Raw genomic sequence first — 26,133 nt, forward strand, 5'->3', positions numbered from 1 at the left:
TGGGTATTTGATTTTTGACCTTGTAATCAGAATGTAATCAAAACTCCATCTATGATGTCTCTGAATCAGCCACTTGTAGATTATCTTACAAACCCCTCGAATAACTTTCCTGACGACAGACTTAGAAGTTTTGAAAATTACCAGTAGTTTATTTTTAAGGTCTATGGTCAGGACTCCATCTGGCACTAGCCCAAATATGGGTCTTGTTCAGCAAGTTTAGAAACAATGTTACATTTTAAAGAGGGTTTTGTGAACAAATATAAGATTTAAAATAGTTGCTGGGAGGCCTCTGCATTAAGTAATTTGCTGATATACCTTACCTTAGATACTGTTTATTTTACTTCAGCCATAGAACTAGCCAGCTTCTCAAAACACTTGCACTTTATTTTATTTTACACAACAAAAATGATGCAGTTGCATCTTTACACTGTTTAGACTACTTTTCTGATAGGAGGAACTTTGAACTTCATTGGTCAGTAAAAATTAACTGCCATCAGATTACCTTTATCCTGCAGGACATAGCTATATTATTTGGTTTCACTTTCCTATTGTGTAATAGACAGCAATATAAATGAGATGTCCACTAAACAAAGTATAGTGTATCCTGTTGAACATAAATAATTTTTAATTATAATCTTTTAACATTTTCTTGTTATTAATAACTGTTTAAAGTATAAAAAAATATTCATGTTACAGTACATACATATATCAAGCCTATGAAAAGCTTGATAAAACAACAGGGTTCTGGATCAACTTTCTTAATGCCCAAAGTTATTTTTCAACAGTGTAAAAATTGTTTTTTTAGACACCAAAGTTAATGTAGTAACTTGTACAGTGAACGCTGATCAAGGCACATACTTGTCTGATTGGTAACACTGTACACCTCACGATTCTGTGCATGAAACAGACTGTCATCCACTGATGTAAGAATGTGAATGAAATGATGTTTAGTAGGTGAAATCTGAAAAGAAAAATATGTTCAATGACATCTGGGAAATTTTAACTCTCTGACTATAGACCTGGTCCACGGGACTGACCTCATACTTGTAGTTCTGTAACTTGCTTAACATTTTACAGGTTATCAGTAAACATTACAGGGCTTTTGTATACCCAATATCAGATTTTTAAATTAATGATGTACTAATGAATTGAAAAGAAAAAATGTTGACAGACCAACATTCAAGATAATTTTGATTTTAAGATTAAAATAATTTTATGCATCAAAAATTTGTCAATTTTCACATGAGAAATCTATAACCTACAAATAAGTATACTTCCACTATTGTGTCCCAGTATGGAATTAGTCCACTTAACTGATCTCATAACCATCATTAAAAATTAGGAAATAAAGTATTTTAAAAAAATATAGTCACAATTCAGTTACATTTCACATGTATACGTATTATTACTACTAACAGTAATGCCGTCCTGTGGCCAGCTAATTCTCTTATTGGAGTATCCATATCTCATTAAAGTATTTCTGGGAAGTACTAGACAGAAATAGTGTTCCAATTATGCTCTTTAGTTGTATGCAATTCATCCCATCAAAATCATTCAATGTACATAGCTAAAATAATTTTTACTGATATAAACTACATTGTTTTGTACAATAAAAGTAGAACACTTTTTTACAAATTCCAGTTTCTCACAGCTACGCTAAAAAATTACATTAATAAAGATGTTACCAAACCCTCACGTACAGTCCTAGTGTAAGTTATGTTCCTGTTGTAAAGAGAGTACTTTTATTTAAAGTTGTGTTAAATTGTAAAGAAATGATTGTTACACCTATCACAGTTTTTGCTAACTGAATTTTGAATACTCTCCTGAAAAAAAATATTTATATATGGATTTTTGTTTGTGATGCCATTCAATAGATGGCATCACATTTTTATACAGTTTTGGTGAAAGTTGTAGATGCCCACACTACATCCAGTATAGTAAGATTTAAAAAGAATTTTTAAAATTTAAATTATTTTTCATAAAACGTAAGAACAATAGACAATGCCCTAGTAACTATGCTGTATTTGGGTCTAAAATATATATTTTAAGCTCAATTATATCTTACCTCTCTGCTTTAATTCTATCATGTAATGAAAAGTTTTCCTGTGTAAACACTTCATAGAGACTGAAGAAACTACAAGGGATATTCTTGGCTTTCAATTGGTTGTCCACACATCATATAATGAAGTACGTGTATGAGCATTTCCAAAAAGGAAAAGGTGGGCAAGGCCACTTTGGTTAATTCATTAAATGTAATATCATCTCAGAAAATACAGATTTTTATTTTAGCTTGTAAGTATCGACAGTTTGAGTTTCTAATTTGTAAGAAACTACAGACTTTGTATTTGGACATCAGAAACATATAGCTTGAATCAAGGATGCACTCATTCATGCAACACAAAAAATGAATATTTAAGAATTTTGTATTAATATTTAATTTAAACTAGAAAATTAATGTATGATACTAAAATATGAATTATAACCTACAATTTGATACTAACCTTACTGACAAACGTTTATAAAAAAATGTGAATGTAAGTCTACAGATATGATGACATGCTCTTTGAACCCTGATTCTAGGAACACCCATCAAAATCGGGTTAATTAGTATTTGTTCCTTTATATAAATAGGACTTCTGTAACTGGGAATTAGAGTCGTTTTAAACCACCGTTAAAGAATTAACTAAAAAAGTTAACATTTAATTACTTCTTGAAACACTTTTGGCCATGGCCCAGTTGTTTGATTTAATGGTGAACCTGTAAAGTAACTATTATCAAATTATTGTTATGAAAACTTATTTTTCATCTAGATCATAGAAATGTGAAAACTCTTCACTGTTTATGCAATCAGGAGAAATGGCATTACTAACTTAAAAGGGGTTTTAATTTGTCTAATATAAACAATAAGTTGGAAAGATTATACACAGACATTTATTATATGTAGTAAAATTCAGCTAAGAAAAGATTACAATAATGTCAGCAATGTGTCAAGGTTTAATGCCAAGTATTTTTATTGACATTATACTATTGTTGTCAACTAAGTCACTGAATTTGATTGGCATTGAAGACATAAAATGTCATGTATATATATCTTTCACTAGGCTATGTATATGGGTTTACTATCTGCATAACTTTTAACAGAAGGTCAAGCTATGTACTTGTACTCATTTGTCAGACCTTGGTCTCTCTAATAATTCACAAACTTTTTATACCCTCTTATTACCAAGAATTCACAAATATTGTTTTGGGGGAGGCCTCAGATTAGCCTCAATTCATAATGTTTTTAATTGTTTATGCCAAGAATCAACACTTACGTGTATACTTTTCTTCTCTTGAACTAAAATCCTAAGCCAAGCAGGAAAACAGAAGAAGACATGATGCACCTGCTCAATATTACAGGTGTTATTGTGTACTGACCACAATCCAGTTTCACACAACTTTTCAACATGTTCCAACTTCATTCTCTTTGGGATATCTGTTGATAAAGCCTTCAGATAAAAACAACCACAGAATGTGACAATATTTTTAGAAGTACTATTAATTCTTTACTTGCTCATACAGTAAATGAAGGATTACACTTTACTTGATTGGTAATAGTGAAATACAAGTGATATTAACTAAATAAATGTACTATTAATTGACCAACAACTCTAAGTATTGGCTCTTATTACAAATGTTTTTGTGCTTTCCTGTTAGCCTGTAAACCAATCATATTTCAGTATTTAACTACTTCCAGTTACACAAGTAAACCTTTCCCAAAAATAAATAAAATTATAAGGATGGCCATTACCAGTCTTTCAAAAAACAGTACAAATAAGATAGAAGAGTTGGTACTTGTATCATCCATATATAACACAGGTATACAGTGCATTACAATGTTAACAGACAAAATTGGATGAATTAAACTCAGTTGTGATTGAATACTTACATTATGTTAATTTTTGTCTGTGCTATCATGTAGGGTTAATGCAAATGCCATACATATACTTATCTCCTTTTAGGAAAACTTTGTTTGTGTTTTTTATTTCAGTATTTTAATAGACATATGAAAGTTACAGATTTAACTGAGTTCTAACTACAGTGAAGTTCCAATTTTAATATTTATTGTTTATCACTGGCTGGTAATTCCTGTTTCACCTTGTACTCATGCTTTTTAAAGGAACACCAGATGTTTGTAAGAAAGCTAACTTCAAGGGGTAATAACATTTACACTAGAAATATGATTTTGTTTTTAAAAACTACTACTAGTTCTTAATAATATGTTACATCAGGTAAAGTGGTTAACACTATTATTTTGGTTTTTCAGTTATGTAATTAAAGAAACAAGAAATTCATAGTTTTTGTTATAATATTTACAGATATTACTATAACTCAGTCATTACATAAATATTATTATAAAAGGAAACACTGTATAGTATTGTAAAGTTTTGTTGACCTATTGAGGATATTTTTAAAATACCATTTTGATGAAAATTCTGAGTTATCCATATACAGGCAGTGTTGCCACCTTCCTAATAAAATAGGAGGTCTGGGAACAAACTTTTATTCTAGCACACATTTCTGGCCACAAACTTTTTGAAATGATTATATTTCTAGAATTAAATTTAATTAGACAAGATTTCTAACACAACTGATCTTTTAAAAACTACTAAAAAACTGCATGTATTGCTCCATGCTGCCCCCTGTGGAAAGTTGATTATTTTGTGGTAAAAAAACAAACAAACCATAATGTTTAGTATACAAGCGATAGTTTTGCCTTATTTTTGTCCTTTTTCTAACTTCTCAACAGTCTTTTCTGAAACAACATATGCTTTTAAAATATATATATAAGCAATAAAAGTTGCAAACAATTTTAATTTTAACAGTTTTGTCAACTTTTCATTGATTTATCTGTCAAAAGATATCTTTATTCTTACAATTTAAAAAAATTGGTTTGATTTTTATTACAATACATCTACTTAAAAACTAATTTCTCAATAGTAACAGCTTTATTAAAGCATGCACAATGTGTCAGGTACTTAACAGAAAATAAAACCACATCAACTATGTTGTTTTTATATATCTTTATGTCAAATCTTACCACTTGGTGGCACTAGTAGTAAGAGAACCAGGAACTGTACTTCTTCTGGGAAGTGTGTTATCTGGAGGACATAGCAGATGAATGAACAGAAATCACTGGTTAATCTTAGTATTTAAATAAACTATCCTTAACAATCATTTTTAATGAAAGTAAACATCTCAATTTTTTCACAAACATGCTAGAAACTTACCTTAATGTTAAAGATCAATTTGTTAAAATAAAACCAAATATTTTGACTAAAATATCAATGACATAGATATTGTTAGTTAAATGCCTATCAGCTTAATATAGATCTAGTTAACCAACAATACTTTTGACTATTCTAATGAAGTTTGCTGACAAAAGAATAAACGGCAATGTTACTTATTTTAGAATGCATTGAAAGTTAGTTCAGAAAGTACTAACGTTCTTGAGCTGGAATAAATGTATATAGTTAGAAGAAATACAATGGAATATTGTAACAACAGTAAGTGACTTTTTTTTATCAATTAACCCTACTGCAGTGGGTCACAAGTCAAAAGCCATATCTACATTTACTGACTTCCATTCAAAAATTTATTGAACTACTGGTTTGTGAATTTATATCAGTGAGTTTGGAATCAAATTCTAGATTATGTTTCAAACATTAATATTATATATGAGTTAATTTCTTAATTTAAAAGTAAATATTTAAAAATCACCTTTATATTAAAAAAATTTCTAAATATAGATTTTTGCACATCACAGGGTATGTTGAATGCAGCACTGGTTCAAATTAGATGTGATGTCAAAATCCTAAATATATTGTTCCATACAAATTATGAACTCAAATTGCTGATATTGACAAGTTAAAATATAAAAGAACCTTATATTTTTTTTATTTCTTGAAATATGGTTTATGAACTAAATCAAACACAGTAGCCCACTCATCTCTTCCATTGGAATGGTCCTTTATGTACATTCACTTCAATATATGACATGTAAATAACCAATTAAAAGCTTAAAATGTCCCTCTGCTTGCCTTCTCACTCATTTTAAAGTTCTAGGAAGTCCCCTCATTCTTTCAAACCAAGATTCCCAGAGGGAACATTGTGTCTTTAGTCTACTCTAAATTACACATTTTTTCAAAAAGATACAACTTACTTACTAAGCTTGATAAATTATGGTACAATTCCATGCAATCAACAGTTATTTATAATTTTTTAGAAAAAATAAAACCTAAAAAGAAACTTCTTTTAATGTCTTTGTACAAAATTTGAAAAAGCTTAGCAACCTATCTCAAGCAACAAATGATTACAAAGGTCATTGTAACTAAAACATATAATTGTTACACTTAATTATTTACTCTTCTATGTTTTAAGAAAAGTACACTTAAAAACTAATTTGTAAATATTGACAATATATATATAATGTATAATAACTGAAATATGACTTTATATTACAAAATGTCAAGTCTACTAAAACACAGCCAAGACAGGTCACACTGTGACTAAAGGACAGTTTTGTATTATTGGATAAAGTAACATGAGTGCACATGTGCCATGTTAATGCAACCTCTGTAATGTTACCCAGGCATGACTGGTAGGTCAGTGTAATAAAATATATATCAATGTGTAATGTTTTGAAATTTAAGCTCTTTAGACTACAGTTTTGTGTTGTGATTTGTAATGATTCTAGAATAGGAAAAAAAGCATAATTTATGTTCTAATTTTTTTTATGGTAGCTACAAGGTCAATCTAATTGACAGACCCCACATAACAGACAAAATATAGTTTTATTGAAAACAAACATTTGAAATATTTTTAGAAAGTTCATACAGATTACACAAATAACATTTTAGATTTCTGGGACAAATAATAGTTTTTATTTAAATCAAAACATGAAAATCACTTTGCATTTGAACACATTTTCACAAACAAATCTTAAGTAAAAATACTTCATTAAAAATTGATTTTTTTTGTGTACAAAAACTCTAAAAAGTCTACCAAATTTTGTGAAGATACACATACTGCATCAAAAGTTGTAGTATAAATACTTAATGTATGTAAATATACATACAAATTTGTGTATATTACACCAAGCCCAATGCAAGAGGGTTAAAATCTGTGGGGGTGTACCCCTCAAGGGGCATGCAAACATGACTATAGAAAAATATGTACCTGAAAGTATGAATTTAAATATATAAAAAAATAACTTATAAATTACTGTACCAATTACTAACTACTAAAATTACACAGTAATAACAATAAACATGGGAAATGATGTGAACAGTATACACACATAAATATGTTGTATGGAAAAGTAGAAGAGGGGGGCACACAAAATTCACAAAACAATTGTTTAAGTTATGATTATTACATATTAATGTGTCCTTGCTCCTGTTAATGTATTTTCAGTTACGTTTCCTTTATGAAAGCTCTAAATGTAACATACGACCTCAAATGAAACTATCAAGTTCATCTTTAACAAATTACAAACATTACTTAAAACAAAGGCAAAATAAAAATGAAATCTTGGTGTTAATCATGTAGTTGGATAACATTCATAAGTTCAGAAAAATTGTAAAACATCACTTATAAAATGCAAAATAAATTAAGGTTCATTATCCTCAAGAAGCCTTTGGGTCCTCTCCTGGTTTATGTGTCAAAGTATCAACTACATGTTTATAATGATTACAATAAAAATATATGATCCAAAGAAAACCTTAATAATGCTTACAAGACTCTTGGGAAACAAACGGTCTTCAACCATTGTCACAAGAACAACCAGAAAGTCCTGGAGGATTGGAAGTAGAGCTTCCTCCTGTTTCCCCATTGCCATTAATATGCTAATTACAGTCTGGAACAATTCTGGACTTTTTGAAGTGGCTTCAGGCTAGATGGATAGGTCAAACTGTTATTACTTACAAAGTGGAAAAACAGAAATCAGGTTTACAGATAATAAGTAAATAAAAAGATAAACAATCGTCAAGTTGTTTTTTTTTTTTTATTTGGATGATATTTTAAGCTATTGCTCATCATCAGATCACGATTATCATCCTCTTGAAGTAAAAATAAGAATATTTGTTTAATCTATTCTTTAATTTTGATATCTTTGTCACTGAAGCAATTAATTATACATTTCTTTCATTTTATAAAAGTTATACAACTCCAATAAGCAGCATTAAGAACAGAAAAATAAAACTGCAAATGCAAAAAGACTTGTGTCCTAATTTGTTAGTTCTTATGAATGATAATAAATTTAATTAAAATAAATATAAAATAATTGGTATCAAAATAAATAATTAGTGCTACTAATTCTTACCCTAAAATCTTATTTTTATGGTAAGAATTAATAGCTTTTAGTTAATTATGTCAAAACCAACATGAAGATCTCTAATATTGGGTGAAAAAGGTTCTTCAGTACTGGATGTAAGTAGGGTGGTTGGGACATTTTAACATATTCTCCTTTGATTTTGACTCATGGTTGTTAGAATAAGAAGCAATAACTATGTACAAAAATATAAAATATGTATTATTCAACAAAGGTAGAATAAATAACCTTCAAGGTTACCACATTAAATTTCAAATTGTGATATTGTGTGCTTACAATTTCTGACTATCCAGACATGAGACAATATTTGAATTATATAATTATTTTTTTAATTCTTATATTCAGAAAAACAGTCAATAAAAGAATCTTTTCTATACAACATGATAATAATGAGCAGAAAGTAGATAACTGAAAAAGATGGCAACACTACTTGGAAATAAAGACAGCAGATCAGAAAGCAAGGATACGACACAGAACACTGAATAAAAGTTGGACATGAGGATGTAAGTACAGATACCAGAGACTGGACAAGAGTAGGACATCAGGAAAGTAAGTACAGATACAGAAGACTGAAGAAGTAAGTACAGAAAACAGTTTTAAAAAAAAAAATGTTCAAATTGGATTGTTTTAGGATACAAAATATTATTAGAACTGTTAGTTCAAGGGTGTGAAAAATGTTTTAAATTGGGGTTTTTAAAGGTACACTGTTGAAACTGGATAGTTCAAGGGTTGAAAAATGGTTAAAAGTGAGAGAAATGTGAACAAGATTATGAAAACTGTTAACATGACTTTGAAGGCAAATTCAGTTTATGAAATATCTGAAATTGATCAAAGTAGAACTGTGATCATTAAATAAAACATGTCTCAAGATTATGAAATAAATAAAACTGGGCAGAATATAGTCAAATTTTTAGTTGATACTGAATGAACAACATTAAGAACAGTACTAACAGTTAGCTAAAAGTCAGTAAACATATAAAAGTAGTTCAAGGTTAGAATAAAACTGAAAGGCTTCAAGCTCATGAGTTAACACCAAATGTAGAACCTACTAAAATTGTCTGTTGAAGTAAATCAAATATCTCACTCGAGGAGTTACTTTTAGTTTCTGAAGCTAAAGACGAAATCATGAACAGCAAGAAGCGTTCTAAGGCTGGTGTATGAAGCAACCACAGCTGTGTCCGAGCAGAAACTGGAAGACAGAGTTCACCTGGAATTTCATAAGTCATTGTAAAACAACAGCTCATGTAAAACCAAACATCAACAGAATAAAAAACTAACATTTATGTCTACATAGAGAATTCTCAAGCTATCATAAAGTGAAGCTAATGTTGGTGGCAAGCAAAAAATATTAAGGTAAAAATTATAAAGCTTGTAACAAGCCAAATTTAAGCTGCTCATATATGAACATTTGCTCTTTAGTTTTCTTCACCTTGGATAGGATACTACAAGCAGTTAAGATATGGTTTTAAAAAGGAACACTGAGGATATCCTGGATGGATCATCTGACAAATGAGGAGGTACTGAAAAGAGTAGAAACACTTCTTGCAATTAGAAGATAACCCTTTCGCTACAGGCAGGTCAAAGTTCACATCACAACTGTTTAGAGTCACATTCAAAGTTTAATTAAGCTTCTCTATTGTACTTGTACATGAATAAACTTCTTATCAAAACACAGTTAATAAATCAGATTGTACTGTATAAACTATTTTATAAAGAAATTTTAAACACATTCACAGTTTCCCCTAGTATAAGAACTGTGATATTTGTTCTCTAGGTCTTTTCTTTTCTGTAATATTTTTTATCACCCTTTCAAGAATTGTGTAATGCAATTTAAATTACTTATTATAATATAATTATTAGTCAGGCAAAGCATAACTTTTATAGCCTTCAATCTCACTTTTTTTACAGAGCCATAAACTTGAAAATCAGATCCATTTGCCACACCCACCAATAATTCTCTCTTACACATTATACTATATTATTTATAACCAACAGAAATCCAGTGTATAAATCTATTACAAAACATATTCAATGTTGTTTTCTGTGCAAAGTATTGTCTATTTCACTTTTTCTTTGAGACTTTTTTTCCTAATATTTGCACTGATAAACTAGTAGAATTTTTAAAGGTTCCTATCAAACAGTTTGAAAGCCAGGAAAATTATGATAATTAGAAACATTCTTTACTTTGTGTATGTTATTATTCTATGCTCTTATATGCATTACTTAATTATACAAAAATTATTCTTTGACATTATGTTTAAACTTATAGCAGTAAGTAGACATAATTTATAAATATCTCATGATGTAAAAAAAACACAAATTTAAAAGATTAGTTTAAAGAAAAATTACAAACTGTACAACTAGAGCAATTTCCAAAGGTGGACATTTCTACATCATGGATGAATGGACTCTTTGTTTCAACCAGATTATCCATGATTATCTAGCTAACTAAATTTCATTCTGTACAGCTCACAACTTACAGTTCCAGAAAGAAACAACCTATATTTAGATGTAGGATCCAAGTTTTGTCAGTGACAGTAAAAATGACTGCACTATTTTCTCCCTTATATAATACCTGACTCAATATTAGATGCAACACTGCAGAGATACTTGTGAATATATTCAGGAGACAAGTCTGAATCACACTTGGAATCACCACGGCTGCTGTACAAAATGTTAAGGATTGAAGAAATAACATCAGGGTTAAGGCACTGGTCATGTAAACCCACGAGTCCAAAACCTGCTAAAATGGAGTTATTTTTATTCCCCAGCTCACCATGAGTCAACTCTTGGAGAAACTAAATTGAAAGAAACAATAACACATACTTAAAACAAATTTTCTGTAATGGAATATGTGGACATATCATTGAATTTTTATACACATGTTCTTTATATAGTTTTACATTAATGTTGGCTAACACCTTAACAACATTTATAGCATAGATCTCAAAATTATACAAATATATATCACAAGACCACATTTTCTAATTTCATTATCTTTGAATAGTGTATTGTTGGGCTAAGAATTTAAAGAAATATTATACCAAAACAAGATTATACATTAAACACTAACATTCTCAAATTATTTAAACAGAAAATTCAAAATGTCTCATAAAAAATTACATCATTTAAACTAATTATTTCTTAAACTAATACAGTTGGATAGCTAAACATGCTATTTACACAAAGTACAAGTTGATGGTAACTAAACATTCTATTTTATCCACACAATCTATAAGTTGATAGTAATTAAACATTCTATTCTATCTACATAATCTACAAGTTGATGGTAACTAAACATTCTATCTACATAATCTACAAGTTGATGGTAACTACACATTCTATTCCATCTACACAAGGTACAAGTTGATGGTAAATAAAAACATTTTATTCTATCTAAACAGTCCACAAGTTGAGGATAACTAAACATTCTATTCTATCTAAACAGGCTACAAATTAAGGATAACTAAACATTCTATCAAAGCAAGCCACTAGTTGAAGATAACATTCTATTCTATCAAAATAAACCACTAGTTGAAAATTACTAAATATTCTATTCTCGATCGAAACTAGCAAAAAATTGAAGATAATTAAATGTTTTGTTCTATCAAAACAATCTACAGAAAACACTTAAATTGTTTCTTGTAATATATTTTCAAGTTATGAAACTTAAGTATAAATTCACTAATAATATAAATTCATTAAAAGCATATCCCACAGTAAAACTAGGAAACACAAGATTATAAAAGGGACACTAAGAAATAACTCAGGATAGTACATTGCTAAATTTATAACAGGCATAGTTAGCCAGCCAAATATGAAAGAAACTGCAATACAGAAGAATTTTACACAGTAAATAATCTTAAACTTATGCATATGAGGCTGGTGGCTTGAGAGCCCTGGTTTCAATAACACAACTGGGAAAGAATGGTAATACATTTCTCCTGAATGAAGTGCAAGTTCATTGCAGATTAACCTTTTACTAACAGCTGTTTACTCATCATGCAGCTGGAACAGGTTCAACCGTACAAGTGTCTTGTTCAAGGACATAACAGTATGATGGAGGTGAGCCTCAAACTACAAATCCAAAGCATGAAGTTACTAAGACTTGATGCCTTCCCAATACATTATATTAAAATTCATATAATGCTGACTGTATGTATAGCTTCCTGGACATCCAAACACATTCATCCACTATGTAACACTAAAATGTGACTTATAGACAGACCAGCACATTGATCTAATGCATAACACTAAAACGTATACATAATACTAAACATGTTTGTTATATCTTGAATATCCCAACACACTCAAAGTTTGTAACATTCACATGCAACTAACCACATAATGGTCTTGACAGGTGAGCATTTTAAAACACTCATAAAAAATAAAGACGAAAATCATGAACTGCTAAAAATATATGGAACTGGACTGGTTAAACCAATGTATTCTGTCTACTGGTTTTGTTAAATTCATTAATATCACCTGTTTGATGAACTAGAAGCTTGGATTGACATCTCACCTGAGACATAACATTATAAACTGGTATAACAGACAGGTATGCTCTGTTTTTCCATTCTTTCCCTCCAGTTGTGATGAAAGATCTCAACTTTAACTATTCAATAAAAAAAAAGTTATGGTAAATAACTTTTTATTATCTGAATTATAACAAATTAAAATTTAAAATCAAGTTAAAAATTCTCTGAATTATAACTAGTCAAATTAAAATCAAGTTAAAAATTCAATCTTCAGTAGAGAGTAATTTATTGTACACAGTAGTCCAAATAAGATAGTTTCTAGCCTCAAAATAAAAGTACCAAATAACTTACAGAATGAAAGAAAATAAACTCAGAGAGAGAGAAAACAGTCTCATACACTCAACATGTTTGACAGTTACTGGATGATCTTCAGGAATGTAATATTGTGCATGAATTAGACTTATTTAAATATTTATAAAAAAACATTAAAAATGTCATGCTACCTTCTGATAAGATATCAATCAACTATAAATTAACTCACCAAAAGAGTTTAAACATTCTCTAAAAATGGTGCTGGACATTAACAATAGCTAGCTGGCAAAACATCAGTTTGCTCTAGTAGTTAGCCAGTGACCATCAACAATATTTATTGGCTGATAATTTAGTTGTCAAAATTGGTAAAAGTTATTCAAACAAACTAACAATGTGATTATTAATTATCAAATAAACCCACATTATGATAATTATTTTCCAGAAGATTCTTGTGCATCATTCACTAGAGTCACTCAAGCTTAAATAACAATGTATTCAAGTAATGTTCCAGGCTTCAGGTTTTTTTAAAAATCATAAATATAATTACAAATGTAGTAATATGCCAAAAAAAGGAAACTTAAAATGTGACACTTACTGAAAATTAAAGTCATTGTACTAGTTGCCAAATGACATGAAGTTCATGAAACTTAAGATTTTTTGCACACATGGGTAGAATAGAAAATTTGTTGCTGGTAATAAGTTTGATTTGAAGTAACTTGTTAAAAATAAATGTTCATAATATGTATAATGGTGTACACTCTGGAAACTAATATTATACTGTAACCATGCTGTAAACCAATGTTATGTAGTAACCATGCTGTAGACTAATGTTAGAGTCATTTGTTATGGCCATTCACTGATGTTTATAGTAATGTTTGCTGGTGTCGTCTGTTATGGACGTTCACTAAACAAACACATATAGTTATGTATGTTGGAGTCATTTGTTATGGATGATCACCAGAATAATGATCTAAATATGACATACAGCAACCTGAACAAATGCTAATGATCTAAGTATGACATACAGCAACCTGAACAAATGCTAATGATCTAAGCAGGGCATACAGCAACCTGAACAAATGCTAATGATCTAAGCAGGACATACAGCAACCTGAACAAATGCTAATGCTTTAATTTGGGCATACAGCAACCTGAACAAATGCTAATGATCTAAGTAAGACATACAGTAACCTGAACAAATGCTAATGATTTTAATTGGCATACAGCAATCTGAACAAATGCTAATGATCTAAGCAGGGCATTTAGCAACCTGAACAAATGCTAATGATCTAAGCAGGACATACAGTAACCTGAACAAATGCTAATGATCTAAGTATGACATACAGCAACCTGAACAAATGCTAATTATCTAAGTAGGACATAGAGCAACCTGAACAGATGCTAATGATCTAAGCAGGACATACAGCAACCCAAACAATTGCTAATGATCTAAGCAGAACATACAGCAACCTGAACAAATGCTAATGATCTAAGCAGAACATACAGCAACCTGAACAAATGCTAATGATCTAAGCAGGACATACAGCAACCTGAACAAATGCTAATGATCTAAGCAGGACATACAGCAACCTGAACAAATGCTAATGATCTAAGCAGGACATACAGCAACCTGAACAAATGCTAATGATCTAAGCAGGACATACAGCAACCTGAACAAATGCTAATGCTTTAATTTGGGCATACAGCAACCTGAACAAATGCTAATGATTTAATTTGGGCATACAGCAACCTAAACAAATGCTAATTATCTAAGTAGGACATACAGCAACCTGAACAGATGCTAATGATCTAAGCAGGACATACAGCAACCCAAACAATCGCTAATGATCTAAGTAGAACATACAGCAACCTGAACAAATGCTAATGCTTTAATTTGGGCATACAGCAACCTGAACAGATGCTAATGATCTAAGTAGGGCATACAGCAACCTAAACAAATGCTAATGATCTAAGTAGGACATACAGCAACCTGAACAAATGCTAATGATCTAAGTAGGACATACAGAAACCTGAACAAATGCTAATGATCTAAGTAGGACATACAGCAACCTGAACAAATGCTAATGATCTAAGTAGGACATACAGCAACCTGAACAAATGCTAATGATCTAAGTAGGACATACAGCAACCTGAACAAATGCTAATGATCTAAGTAGGACATACAGCAACCTGAACAAATGCTAATGATCTAAGTAGGACATACAGCAACCTGAACAAATGCTAATGATTTAATTTGGGCATACAGCAACCTGAACAAATGCTAATTATCTAAGTAGGACATACAGCAACCTGAACAGATGCTAATGATCTAAGCAGGACATACAGCAACCCAAACAATCGCTAATGATCTAAGCAGAACATACAGCAACCTGAACAAATGCTAATGCTTTAATTTGGGCATACAGCAACCTGAACAAATGCTAATGATCTAAGTAGGACATACAGCAACCTGAACAAATGCTAATGATCTAAGTAGGACATACAGCAACCTGAACAAATGCTAATGATTTAATTTGGGCATACAGCAACCTGAACAAATGCTAATTATCTAAGTAGGACATACAGCAACCTGAACAGATGCTAATGATCTAAGCAGGACATACAGCAACCCAAACAATCGCTAATGATCTAAGCAGAACATACAGCAACCTGAACAAATGCTAATGCTTTAATTTGGGCATACAGCAACCTGAACAAACGCTAATGATCTAAGCAGGACATACAGCAATCTGAACAAATGCTAATGCTTTAATTTGGGCATACAGCAACCTGAACAAATGCTAATGATTTAATTTGGGCATACAGCAACCTGAACAAATGCTAATGATCTAAGCAGGGCATTTAGCAACCCAAACAATCGCTAATGATCTAAGCAGAACATACAGCAACCTGAACAAATGCTAATGCTTTAATTTGGGCATACAGCAACCTGAACAAACGCTAATGATCTAAGCAGGACATACAGCAATCTGAACAAATGCTAATGCTTTAATTTGGGCATACAGCAACCTGAACAAATGCTAATGATTTAATTTGGGCATACAGCAACCTGAACAAATGCTAATGATCTAAGCAGGGCATTTAGCAACCTGAACAAATGCTAATGATTTAATTTGGGCATACAGCAACCTGAACAAATGCTAATGATCTAAGCAGAACATACAGCAACCTGAACAAATGCTAATGATCTAAATAGGACATACAGCAACCTGAACAAATGCTAATGATCTAAGCAGAACATACAGCAACCTGAACAAATGCTAATGATCTAAGCAGAACATACAGCAACATGAACAAATGCTAATGATCTAAGTAGGGCATACAGCAACCTAAACAAATGCTAATGATCTAAGTAGGACATACAGCAACCTGAACAAATGCTAATGATTTAATTTGGGCATACAGCAACCTGAACAAATGCTAATGATCTAAGCAGAACATACAGCAACATGAACAAATGCTAATGATCTAAGCAGAACATACAGCAACATAAACAAATGCTAATGATCTAAGTAGGGCATACAGCAACCTAAACAAATGCTAATGATCTAAGTAGGACATACAGCAACCTGAACAAATGCTAATGATCTAAGTAGGACATACAGAAACCTGAACAAATGCTAATGATCTAAGAAGGACATACAGCAACCTGAACAAATGCTAATGATCTAAGTAGGACATACAGCAACCTGAACAAATGCTAATGATCTAAGTAGGACATACAGCAACCTGAACAAATGCTAATGATTTAAGTTGGGCATACAGCACTAATGATCTAAGTAGGACATACAGCAACCTACACAAGCGCTAATAATCTAAACAGAACATACAGCAACCTGAGCATAACCATTTCATAACACTTATAGTTATGTATGTTGGAATCATTTGTTGTGGACATTCTCTATACACTTATTATCTTGTTAACAACTAGGAATAGGTTGAAAGTTCTAAAACTGATTTATATTTTGGCATAGATAAACAAGCTTATCTGGATCATTAGTTTTGTTCAGGTTGCTGTATTTCCTAACTGGACCAGTAGTGTTTGTTCAGGTTGCTGTACGTCTTATTTAGATTATCAGTGTCTGTCCAGATTGATGTACGTCCTATTTAGATTATCAGTGTCTGTCCAGGTTGCTGTACATCCTATTTAGATTATCAGTGTCTGTTCAGGTTGCTGTACATCCTATTTAGATTATCAGTGTCTGTTCAGGTTGCTGTACATCCTATTTAGATTATCAGTGTCTGTTCAGGTTGCTATATGTCCTATTTAGGTTATCAGTGTCTGTTCAGGTTGCTATATGTCCTATTTAGCTTATCAGTGTCTGTCCAGGTAGCTGCATAATACAGTCAGTTACCACTGCCACACAGTCGTCTATTGATGGCTGATTCACGATGACAGTATCACGTTCTGCGAGAGCAGTGAAAGTGGACCAATCTGCCTGATCCAGCTTCCACCGGGGCACGCGGGTAGGGTGGCATCGACCACGGCCAGTCTCTCTCAAAAGGATAGGAAAATGATCACTGCCTAGTGGATTACTGTCAACCCTCCATGAAAAATGGGAGAATAATGAAGGGGAGCAAACTGAGAGATCAATAGCGGTAAAGGACTGACTAGGTGCATGAAAGTAAGTGGAAGAACCAGTATTGAAAAGAGAAAGATTGTGATCAGAGAGCATCCGCTCTACAGATCGGCCCCTCCCATCAATAATAGCACTTCCCCAGAGGGGATGATGTCCATTAAAATCCCCTAGGATTAGAAATGGAGATGGCAATTGTTCAACGAGAGCATCAAGATCTGATTGATTATATGTCTCTCCTGGGGACAGGTACAGAGAACAAACAGTGATGGTATGACCCAAGGAAACACGGATGGCTACAGCCTCCATGGTTGTGTTGAGTGACAAAGACAGGGGGGGCACGTGTTGATCAACCAACAGTGCCACCCCTCCATGTACTCGACCATCACACAACCTGTCATTTCTGTACAGAGAAAACTGCCAAATGGAGACAGTATCAGCAGTTGTGAGAAATGTTTCTTGTAAAGAAAGACAAACAGGATGGTAGGAAGCAATCAGCGTTTTGATATCATCCAGATTAGAACGTAAACCTCGACAGTTCCATTGTATCAAGGTGGCCATTTTTAAGAATGGGTAGGTGAAGTGGCTGGAGAACCCTTCGGTTTACGGACCACGTCTTTTTTCTTTACTGTCTTTAGTCGGAGGAGGTCTATCAACCTCCATGGATCCTGCTCTGGGTCGGTGGGCAGGTTTTGTTATTGGAAGGGAATCCAGTGACTGAGGATGCGAATGAATAATTGTTTTGTCTCTTGTGGTGGGAGAAAAAGATGTATCAGAAGAAATGCCTGTATTTGAAACTGAAGGACATGGATCTTGAGGTTTGTTGGAAGGTATGGGAGGAACAGAGATGGGTGTGGAAGTCGATTCATCAACCTTTTTAACCATGGAGGTCAAAAGGCTATTCATTTGTTTTGAAAACGATTCTCTTGGAGGCACAGAGAGATCTGTCTGCACTCCCACTGTAGTTGTGGAATGAAGTGCAGCAGCATATGTCCGAGATGGAGTTGTGGACAGCAATTTCCAAGCCTCAGGATAACTAATGTTATGTGTCGTTTTCAAATACTGCACCTCTTTTTCCTCCAACCATTTTGGGCAAGAATGAAAGTAGGAGGGGTGAGAACCATTGTAGTTTACGCAATGTGGGTTCATGTCACAGTCATAGGCATCGTGGTCCTTGCCTCCACAACGAGCACATGTCAGGGAACCACAACAAGATGTCTTTGAGTGGCCGAATCTCTGACATTGGAAACATCGAAGAGGGTTTGGTATGTATGGCCGAACCCTGCAAATGAGATAACCTGCCTTGATGGTGGCAGGTGCACGTGGTGAAGTAAATGTTAAAACGAGGGTATTTGTTGGCAGTGTAACTCCATCTTTGCGAGTGGAGATGCGCCTCACTGCAGAAACTCCTTGAGTGGAGAGACCAGCGAGAATCTCTGACTTGGGAACGTTCTTCAAATCCCTTTCAACAATAACTCCTCATGAAGAAGGTAGCATGGGGTGTAACCTCAATCGGTATATCCCCAATTGCCTTTGAATTCAAGAGGAGTTCACTGTGTTGGGATGTGGATGTTTCAACCAATATGTCACCAGATCGAAGTTTCTTTACTGACTTTGGAGAGCCAGCAAGTCCCTCTAGTCCCTTTTGAATAAAAAAAGGGGACATTTGCCTGAAAGGTTTTTCTGAAAGAGAATGTAATATAAGAAAATGAGGTACGTGTGTTACTGATGTTGAAGATTGCTGTTCTGAGTATTCAAGACGTGGTCGCTTACCCATTGACTGTTTTTTTACAATTTTATTTAAATTTTTAGAGGATCCATAGGAAAAGGAAAAAAATTTCGGTACCCACTGACCCCACCCACCATGGAGCCCTACAAGGGGACGCACTACAAAGTCACGCAAGGACAATGCAGCAACGCCAGGGTTTCATGAGCACTATACCCAAACACCAGCATCAGGCACAATGTCCACAACACCCGTTGAGAACTTCCAACACTGGTACTTGGTTGACTCTAGCCCAAGTGGACCAGCTGACTGACCCAAGGGGGGCCACCCAAAGGCCACCTGTCTACAGGAATTCAAAGCCAAAGTGGTGTGTTAGGGTTGGACCCCTCAACCACCGGGATCCTCTCCTCCCCTTCACGAGTCACCACGCACGGCAAACACGTGGGTGGATGTTTAGATCCCAGAGGAGGTAAACTGAAAGAACAGAATCTTCCCTGGTAGGTCCCCTCACCACGTACAGAAATCCACACCGAGGGGAATCTTCAAGACATGGTCATTTACCTATGAACTGTTTTCTCACTATTTTATTTAAGTTTTTATTTGGAGGATCCATAATAAAAAAAGAATATTTTGGTGCCCACTGACCCCACCCACCAAGGATCCCTACGAGGGGATGCACTACAATGTTAAACGATGACACTGCAGCAATGCCAGGATTTCGTGAGCACTATACCCAAACACCCAGCATCAGATACAATGTCCACAACACCTGTTGAGAACATCCAACACTGGTACTTTGTTGACCCTAGCCCAAATGGACCAGTCAATTGACCCTGGGGGGCCACCCTAAGGCCACCCATCTACAGGCATTCAAGCCCAAAGTGGTGTGTTGGGGTTGGACTACTCAACCACCAGGATCCTCTCCTCCTCTTCATGGGTCACCATGCATGGCAAACATGTGGGTGGATGTTTAGATCCCAGAGGAAGTGAAATGAAAGAAGAGAACCTTCCCTAAGAGGTCCTCTTACCACCTACAAAAATCCTCTCTGAGGGGATGTCTTATTTGGATCATTAATGTTTATTCTGACTACTGAATTTTCCATTCTATTACATGATAAACACATTGTTAACATTCCTATTGCACTCTAGATATAATAGGTTCAATCCATGACAACACACACCATTTCATAAACCAACATAAACAGCAGTCAAGCTAGCAACATGTACACACGCACACCTCTTCCTATGACAAAACAGTCTACATATAAGTAGACAATTTAAAGGGTAAAATAAGTGTAATTAAGTTAGGATAGTGGTTAAATATAAATCATTTTGTCTTACTTGAAACCACTTTCTCAGAGTGGGGTTATCAGTATCCTCTAGTGTTCCTTGAAGGTACAGAACCATACATTCTATCAGAGCCTCTAGAGTATCTGGTGGAATAACACAAAATGAAGATGGACACACTTTCACTACATCCACTAATTCCTGAACTGCTTCACTACTGAACTTCTGAAAAGAAGAAGAGTTTAGTCTTCCAATGATTATACCAGTTTTGATTTGAAAGTTAACACTTCACTCTCCTGAAAACCTTGTTTAGGTAAATTCTGACCTCTCCACTTAACAACTGTCTCATGCTAAATAATTTTTGGGTGTGTGCCAAACCATTATAAGGGTTCTCACCTGTGTGTGATAACATGTTATCACTACCATGAGGTGGCATTAAAGAAACAAAAAGTGAAATGAATTGAATTTGTGGCATATTTGTAGAATAATTATGGGTTAAAAACTAGTTAGATTATCAACTTATAATCTAAGTAAAAACCAGTGTGTTTTAGGAACTATACTTTCCGACAATGGCTTCTATATCATGTTGTTTAGCAACAAAAGTATGATCTAATATTGTTGTTAGTCTATGTACTGAAAGTATCAAATGAAATGTAGACAACAAAACTGGAAAATATTTGTTGATTTCTTAATTCAGAGTCTCTGTTGATTACAGAGGTTTTTTTGTTTTTATTGAAATGTTGGTGATATAACAGAAAAATGTTTAATTCGAAAACAATTTGAGCTTAAAATTTAACCTATTTTTACTTTTATGATAAATTTTAAGTACTTAGCTCTTGGCTGAGTGTTCCTACACTATATCTTTACTTTAGGCTTATAATACTCACTACACTTACAAGGTTATACACCACAACCCCTCCCCATAAGAAACTTTCTGAACTGCCCAATGATCCTAAACCACTGAGTAACACCTATTCTTTGAGAAATGATTCCTTAATGTTTAGGCTTTTGTTCTTTTCTTACTTACACTAATATTACATAATAGCAAAGCCTACTAATGACATTAAACCCTTAGCTATTTCTGGCTGTATTGAATATTTTGATTAAAATAACTTCAGCCAATTAATAAGTTACAAAAATGTTCAACAGATGACCTTTAGTTGTAATAAGTGCACTTGGTTCATCAAAATTTGGAGTACACATATAATGACCATTCACTGAAGAAAAGGATCTTAGCACAAGTCATTGAAGAAATGATCTATTATAAATGGTAAGGCTAGTAAAATTTTAGGGTGTATTTATAAACATACTAATAAAATAGAAGCAGTTATATCTCTGTACAAATCACTAATTATGCTGCATTTCAAAAATTGTTTGTTTTTTGTTGGATTATCTAAGTAATATAGCCTTATGAGAAGGAGTTCAGAGGAGGGCAATTTAAGGTAACTCCAGAATTAGAAAGGGTTATCTTAATAGGATGTATGACAAGGTCTTCAATTCTTTTTTCTTGAAATAGAATAAGTAACAAGTGAACTTACTGAATATAAGGGTATCTAGAAGATTGAAGGTTAAAGGTCACTAATTTCTTTGTACTGCATTCTGAAGACAATTGCACAAGAGAAACAAGAAAGGCCCCAGTTAAGTTTTTCTAACAGCATAATCATCTTACTGAATGAGCTGTTACAAGCAGCAGTGAAGGCTGATGTTTGAAAATGTTTTAAGAGAGTAATAAATGACTTCCTGAGGAAGTAAAGGGCAGTTTTAATTGTTTATTTTTCTCAAAGATTAGTGTGAAAGAATAGCCTTGTAGGGTTAATTCGTCTGTTGTTATCGATATCTTATATATCAAGGTGACCACAGCACATACATAAAATTATTCACTTCCAAATGCCATTGACACCTGAAAAGATCTTACGTCAACAGTATTAAACACTGTAAATTAATACAGTAAGAGTGGTAACTACAAGCATAACAAAACAGGAAATGATAACCTTCAATGAAAGGACTTAAGATTCATTGAGTGATTCATTATGTCATGGGTGATGGGTCTTGAACAAAGACATTTAGAGAACCTCCTCATTAACAAATAGTCCTATTTGTTTTCCTACTACTGTTATGTGACAATCTTTTAAATGTTAGATATATCAAAATGTAAATAACTTAAAACAGTAAATCAAGGCAACTTATTAGTAATATTATATAGAGTCACAGACTGAATGTTTTTACCTTATTTTGTAGATTACTTTTGATGACCTTGAGTTTAGTAGAAACTTTATCAAAATCATATGTAGTGCTACTAGTAGTGGTCATTTTTACTTTCATTTCTCATCTTCCATAATTCACAGATAACAGCTGCATGATAAACAATTATATATACATATAAATTATATACAATAAGCTGTAAAATAGGAAAACTAATAAACCAGTTATAAAGTTGACGTAGTAGTACTGTCACTAATGAAACTTTGCAAAAATGGACGGCAACTGCCTGTTGTGGAGACTGATCTGAAGACGAAAGGCGGAAAAACTTTCAAAACGTCGTTCCCTTCACTTGTGTCTCCACAACAGGCAGTTGCCGTCCATTCTACAAAGTTTCATTATGAATACTCTGCTTAAACAATCTATTAAAGAATACTATTACTGAGTTATATTATTAGTATTATTACTAGTAGTTAATACGTTCGGTGCAACGACACTTTCCAATCAAGTTCAACAGCAATTAGAACACTTCAAACTTAAATGATTCGTAAAATTTAAATATAAATACTAAAATATAATGATACTACAAATTGCAACACAGACCCAAATACTATTAATATTACTGTAGTACAATTCCTACAATCAGTAAGTTTTCAAGCATTGTTATTGAAAAGTAAAAACATATAACTGAAATTTGATTTCACAAAGTGTTTACTTGTAGTATAAATACTATATTGCGTATAAATATAACAAACTAAAACTGAAAATTAACAATTTATTACTTCATCCTGACCTCTTCACATCACTTCATAACTTTATCATAAATTTTCATCGCAGTACTATATTTACGAACTCATAACCCTTTCAAAGTTCTTGTTGTTTAAAGAAATTATATACCGGTAGGCGTATATGGTAAACCCAAGTAGGGACCATTGGTTAATAAGAAATACGTACTATAAATGTATAATAACGTTTCAGACGTTGTGTTAATGTTCAGTTTTATTTTAAAAACAATAAAAAATACTTGAATTATAGTTTATTTCATGACATCCTTTAAAAAACAGCAATAACAAATAATTCCTTTATATGAAACATTCAACTTAATAAAAGCTGAAACAACATATATTGATTGAGAACATTTTATTAGTATTGTAGTATGCTGGTATACTATATGTTTTCTATCTTCTTTTTAGTGCTATAAGAATTTTAATTTTTAGTCAACTCTGAATCTATGCAATATACGCATAAACACGGGTCTAGAAAATTTTAAGTTGTTTTCGTTCTAGTTGTCTTTGTTCCTTTGTCATTCTGTAACAGATGGTACTTACTTTGCCTGTGGAAATATTCCCTATAACTTTGCACAGTATTTAGAATAGGTCAGTAATAGCAACATCGTTTACTATCCGATTAGAAGATATGTAGAGGTTACAACCTTAACTCTGTTAAGAATGAACTGCGAGAGATGTGGTATGTTACAAGTCGTTCTGGCTAAATCCGGTTTTTCCTATTAGTACGTAGTACTTTATATGCAAAAACGGCTCGTTTGGGCTGAGAAAACACTTTACATAGAAGAGCGAACAACGTTTCGACCTTCTTCGGTCATCGTCAGGTTCACCGAAGAAGGTCGAAACGTTGTTCGCTCTTCTATGTAAAGTGTTTTCTCAGCCCAAACGAGCCGTTTTTGCATATAAATTTCTCAACAAGTGGGTTTCTCGTCATCACTGAGTACGTAGTACTAGATTTATATCAATTGTACTTGGTCAACAAACTAAATTAGTCAACAGAAATATTTCTCAAAAGATAAAAGATGAGAATTGATTTATCAATTTTATAGAAAGTGACTGGTTCAGAGTCTACAATGTGTACGCACATTTAATTTTCACTTTTCACGTAATGAAGATTAATTCACTGATATCACATGTTCATTTACTTAAACTTAAATAATTCACAGTGTCCCAATTATAAAACAGGCCTATATAATATTCAAGTGAAAATCAGTTTTACCTGAGAATGCTAAAGTTATTTTGAATTCTAAGCAATGAGATGTCACATAACGTTTGGTAGAAAGTAGCTGTTTCACAACATATGCGTGTTCCATGTGATTATATGGACATCATATTATTATAAAAGTAATAGTAATTTAAAGCTAATACGATGATTTTTGTCCCACGCTGGTACAGCGGTAAGTCTAGCGAGTTACGACTCTAAAATCAGAGGTTCCATTCTCCTTAGTGGACTCAGCAGATACCTCGATATGGTTTTGCTATAAGGAAACGCACAAACACCATGATTTTTATAATTGTCATTCTATTTCAGGGGTGTGCAACAGGCGGCCCGCGGGCCACAACCCGGCCCGCCAAGCCATTTAGTGTGGCCCTAGTTGTTGTAATCTAACCATGTGGCCTGATCTGTAATCCAACGCAAATGGAATATTTTTAAAAGCATCGATCCTACGGGATTCCCAGGCTTCGACTTGACAAACTTCTAAAATTATCTTTGCTAGAGAGGAGCAGGCCGAATTCGATTGGTCGGCCTCCTTAGGGCATGAATAGGTGACGTGCACTAGCACTATTGTCTACGACTCAACGTCATGTCCTGAACCTCGCCTTCGCCCGCTGGCGACAATTTTCCCTAACCTCTGCTGTCCGTCATTCATTATTGGTGAAAATTTTATTACCTTTACAGTTACTACAAGAGATTGAAGGTAAATTGATTATTATTTAGCATATTGTTGTGACTTTACTGAATTTATTAAAATTTTGCTTTCAGATGCATCTGATTCTATGTACAGTGTGACCTCGTTATTCGCGGGGTTACGTTCTTTACCCTCCCGCGAATAGCGAAAAAACCGCGAATATTGGATGCAGTTTTAAAACGTATATGTATGCGATTATATACTATATGAAATGCTTCCCAAACACTAATGATACTTATACTCATTGATGCAGTAATAATGTAGCAATATTGCATACTGTTATGTATTTCACTAAATTGTACCGTGCGTTACCGGGCTGTGCTTTGCCGTTTGCGTTGTTGGGGAAGCTGAGGCAGTCAGCCAATAGCAGTCCAATCTTGTTTGGTGAAGACGACAATTGATAAAACGGCTTGATTGAGTAAATACAACAGAAATCTCCTCGAAAAGCCCTTTTCAGTCTCTGTGAC

General features: G+C 33.2%; 1 protein-coding gene across 7 annotated transcripts; it reads right to left on the reverse strand.

Moving 5' to 3' along the window:
• Positions 1–607: 607 nt before the first annotated feature.
• Positions 608–24,419, reverse strand: LOC143257115 (uncharacterized). 7 transcript variants are annotated; one of them, XM_076515363.1, is made up of 10 exons: positions 24,300–24,419; positions 22,999–23,124; positions 20,827–20,997; positions 12,894–12,986; positions 10,947–11,169; positions 9,421–9,578; positions 7,778–7,933; positions 5,081–5,141; positions 3,315–3,475; positions 608–961 (listed from the first exon to the last, which is right to left on the reverse strand). In XM_076515363.1, exons 2-10 carry the CDS (start codon positions 23,092–23,094, stop codon positions 815–817), a joined length of 1,266 nt encoding a protein of 421 aa, XP_076371478.1. In that variant the 5' UTR covers positions 23,095–23,124; positions 24,300–24,419; the 3' UTR covers positions 608–814. The 7 variants fall into 7 exon arrangements, with proteins under 7 accessions (XP_076371478.1, XP_076371479.1, XP_076371476.1 ...); XM_076515364.1 differs by lacking the exon at positions 24,300–24,419 and adding an exon at positions 23,754–23,881 and having other exon boundaries at positions 20,827–20,994; XM_076515361.1 differs by lacking the exon at positions 24,300–24,419 and adding an exon at positions 23,754–23,881.
• Between the last annotated feature and the right edge of the window lie 1,714 nt (positions 24,420–26,133).

The sequence above is a fragment of the Tachypleus tridentatus genome, chromosome 7 (assembly GCF_004210375.1).
Source record: "Tachypleus tridentatus isolate NWPU-2018 chromosome 7, ASM421037v1, whole genome shotgun sequence".
Taxonomy (NCBI): Eukaryota; Metazoa; Arthropoda; class Merostomata; order Xiphosura; family Limulidae; genus Tachypleus; species Tachypleus tridentatus.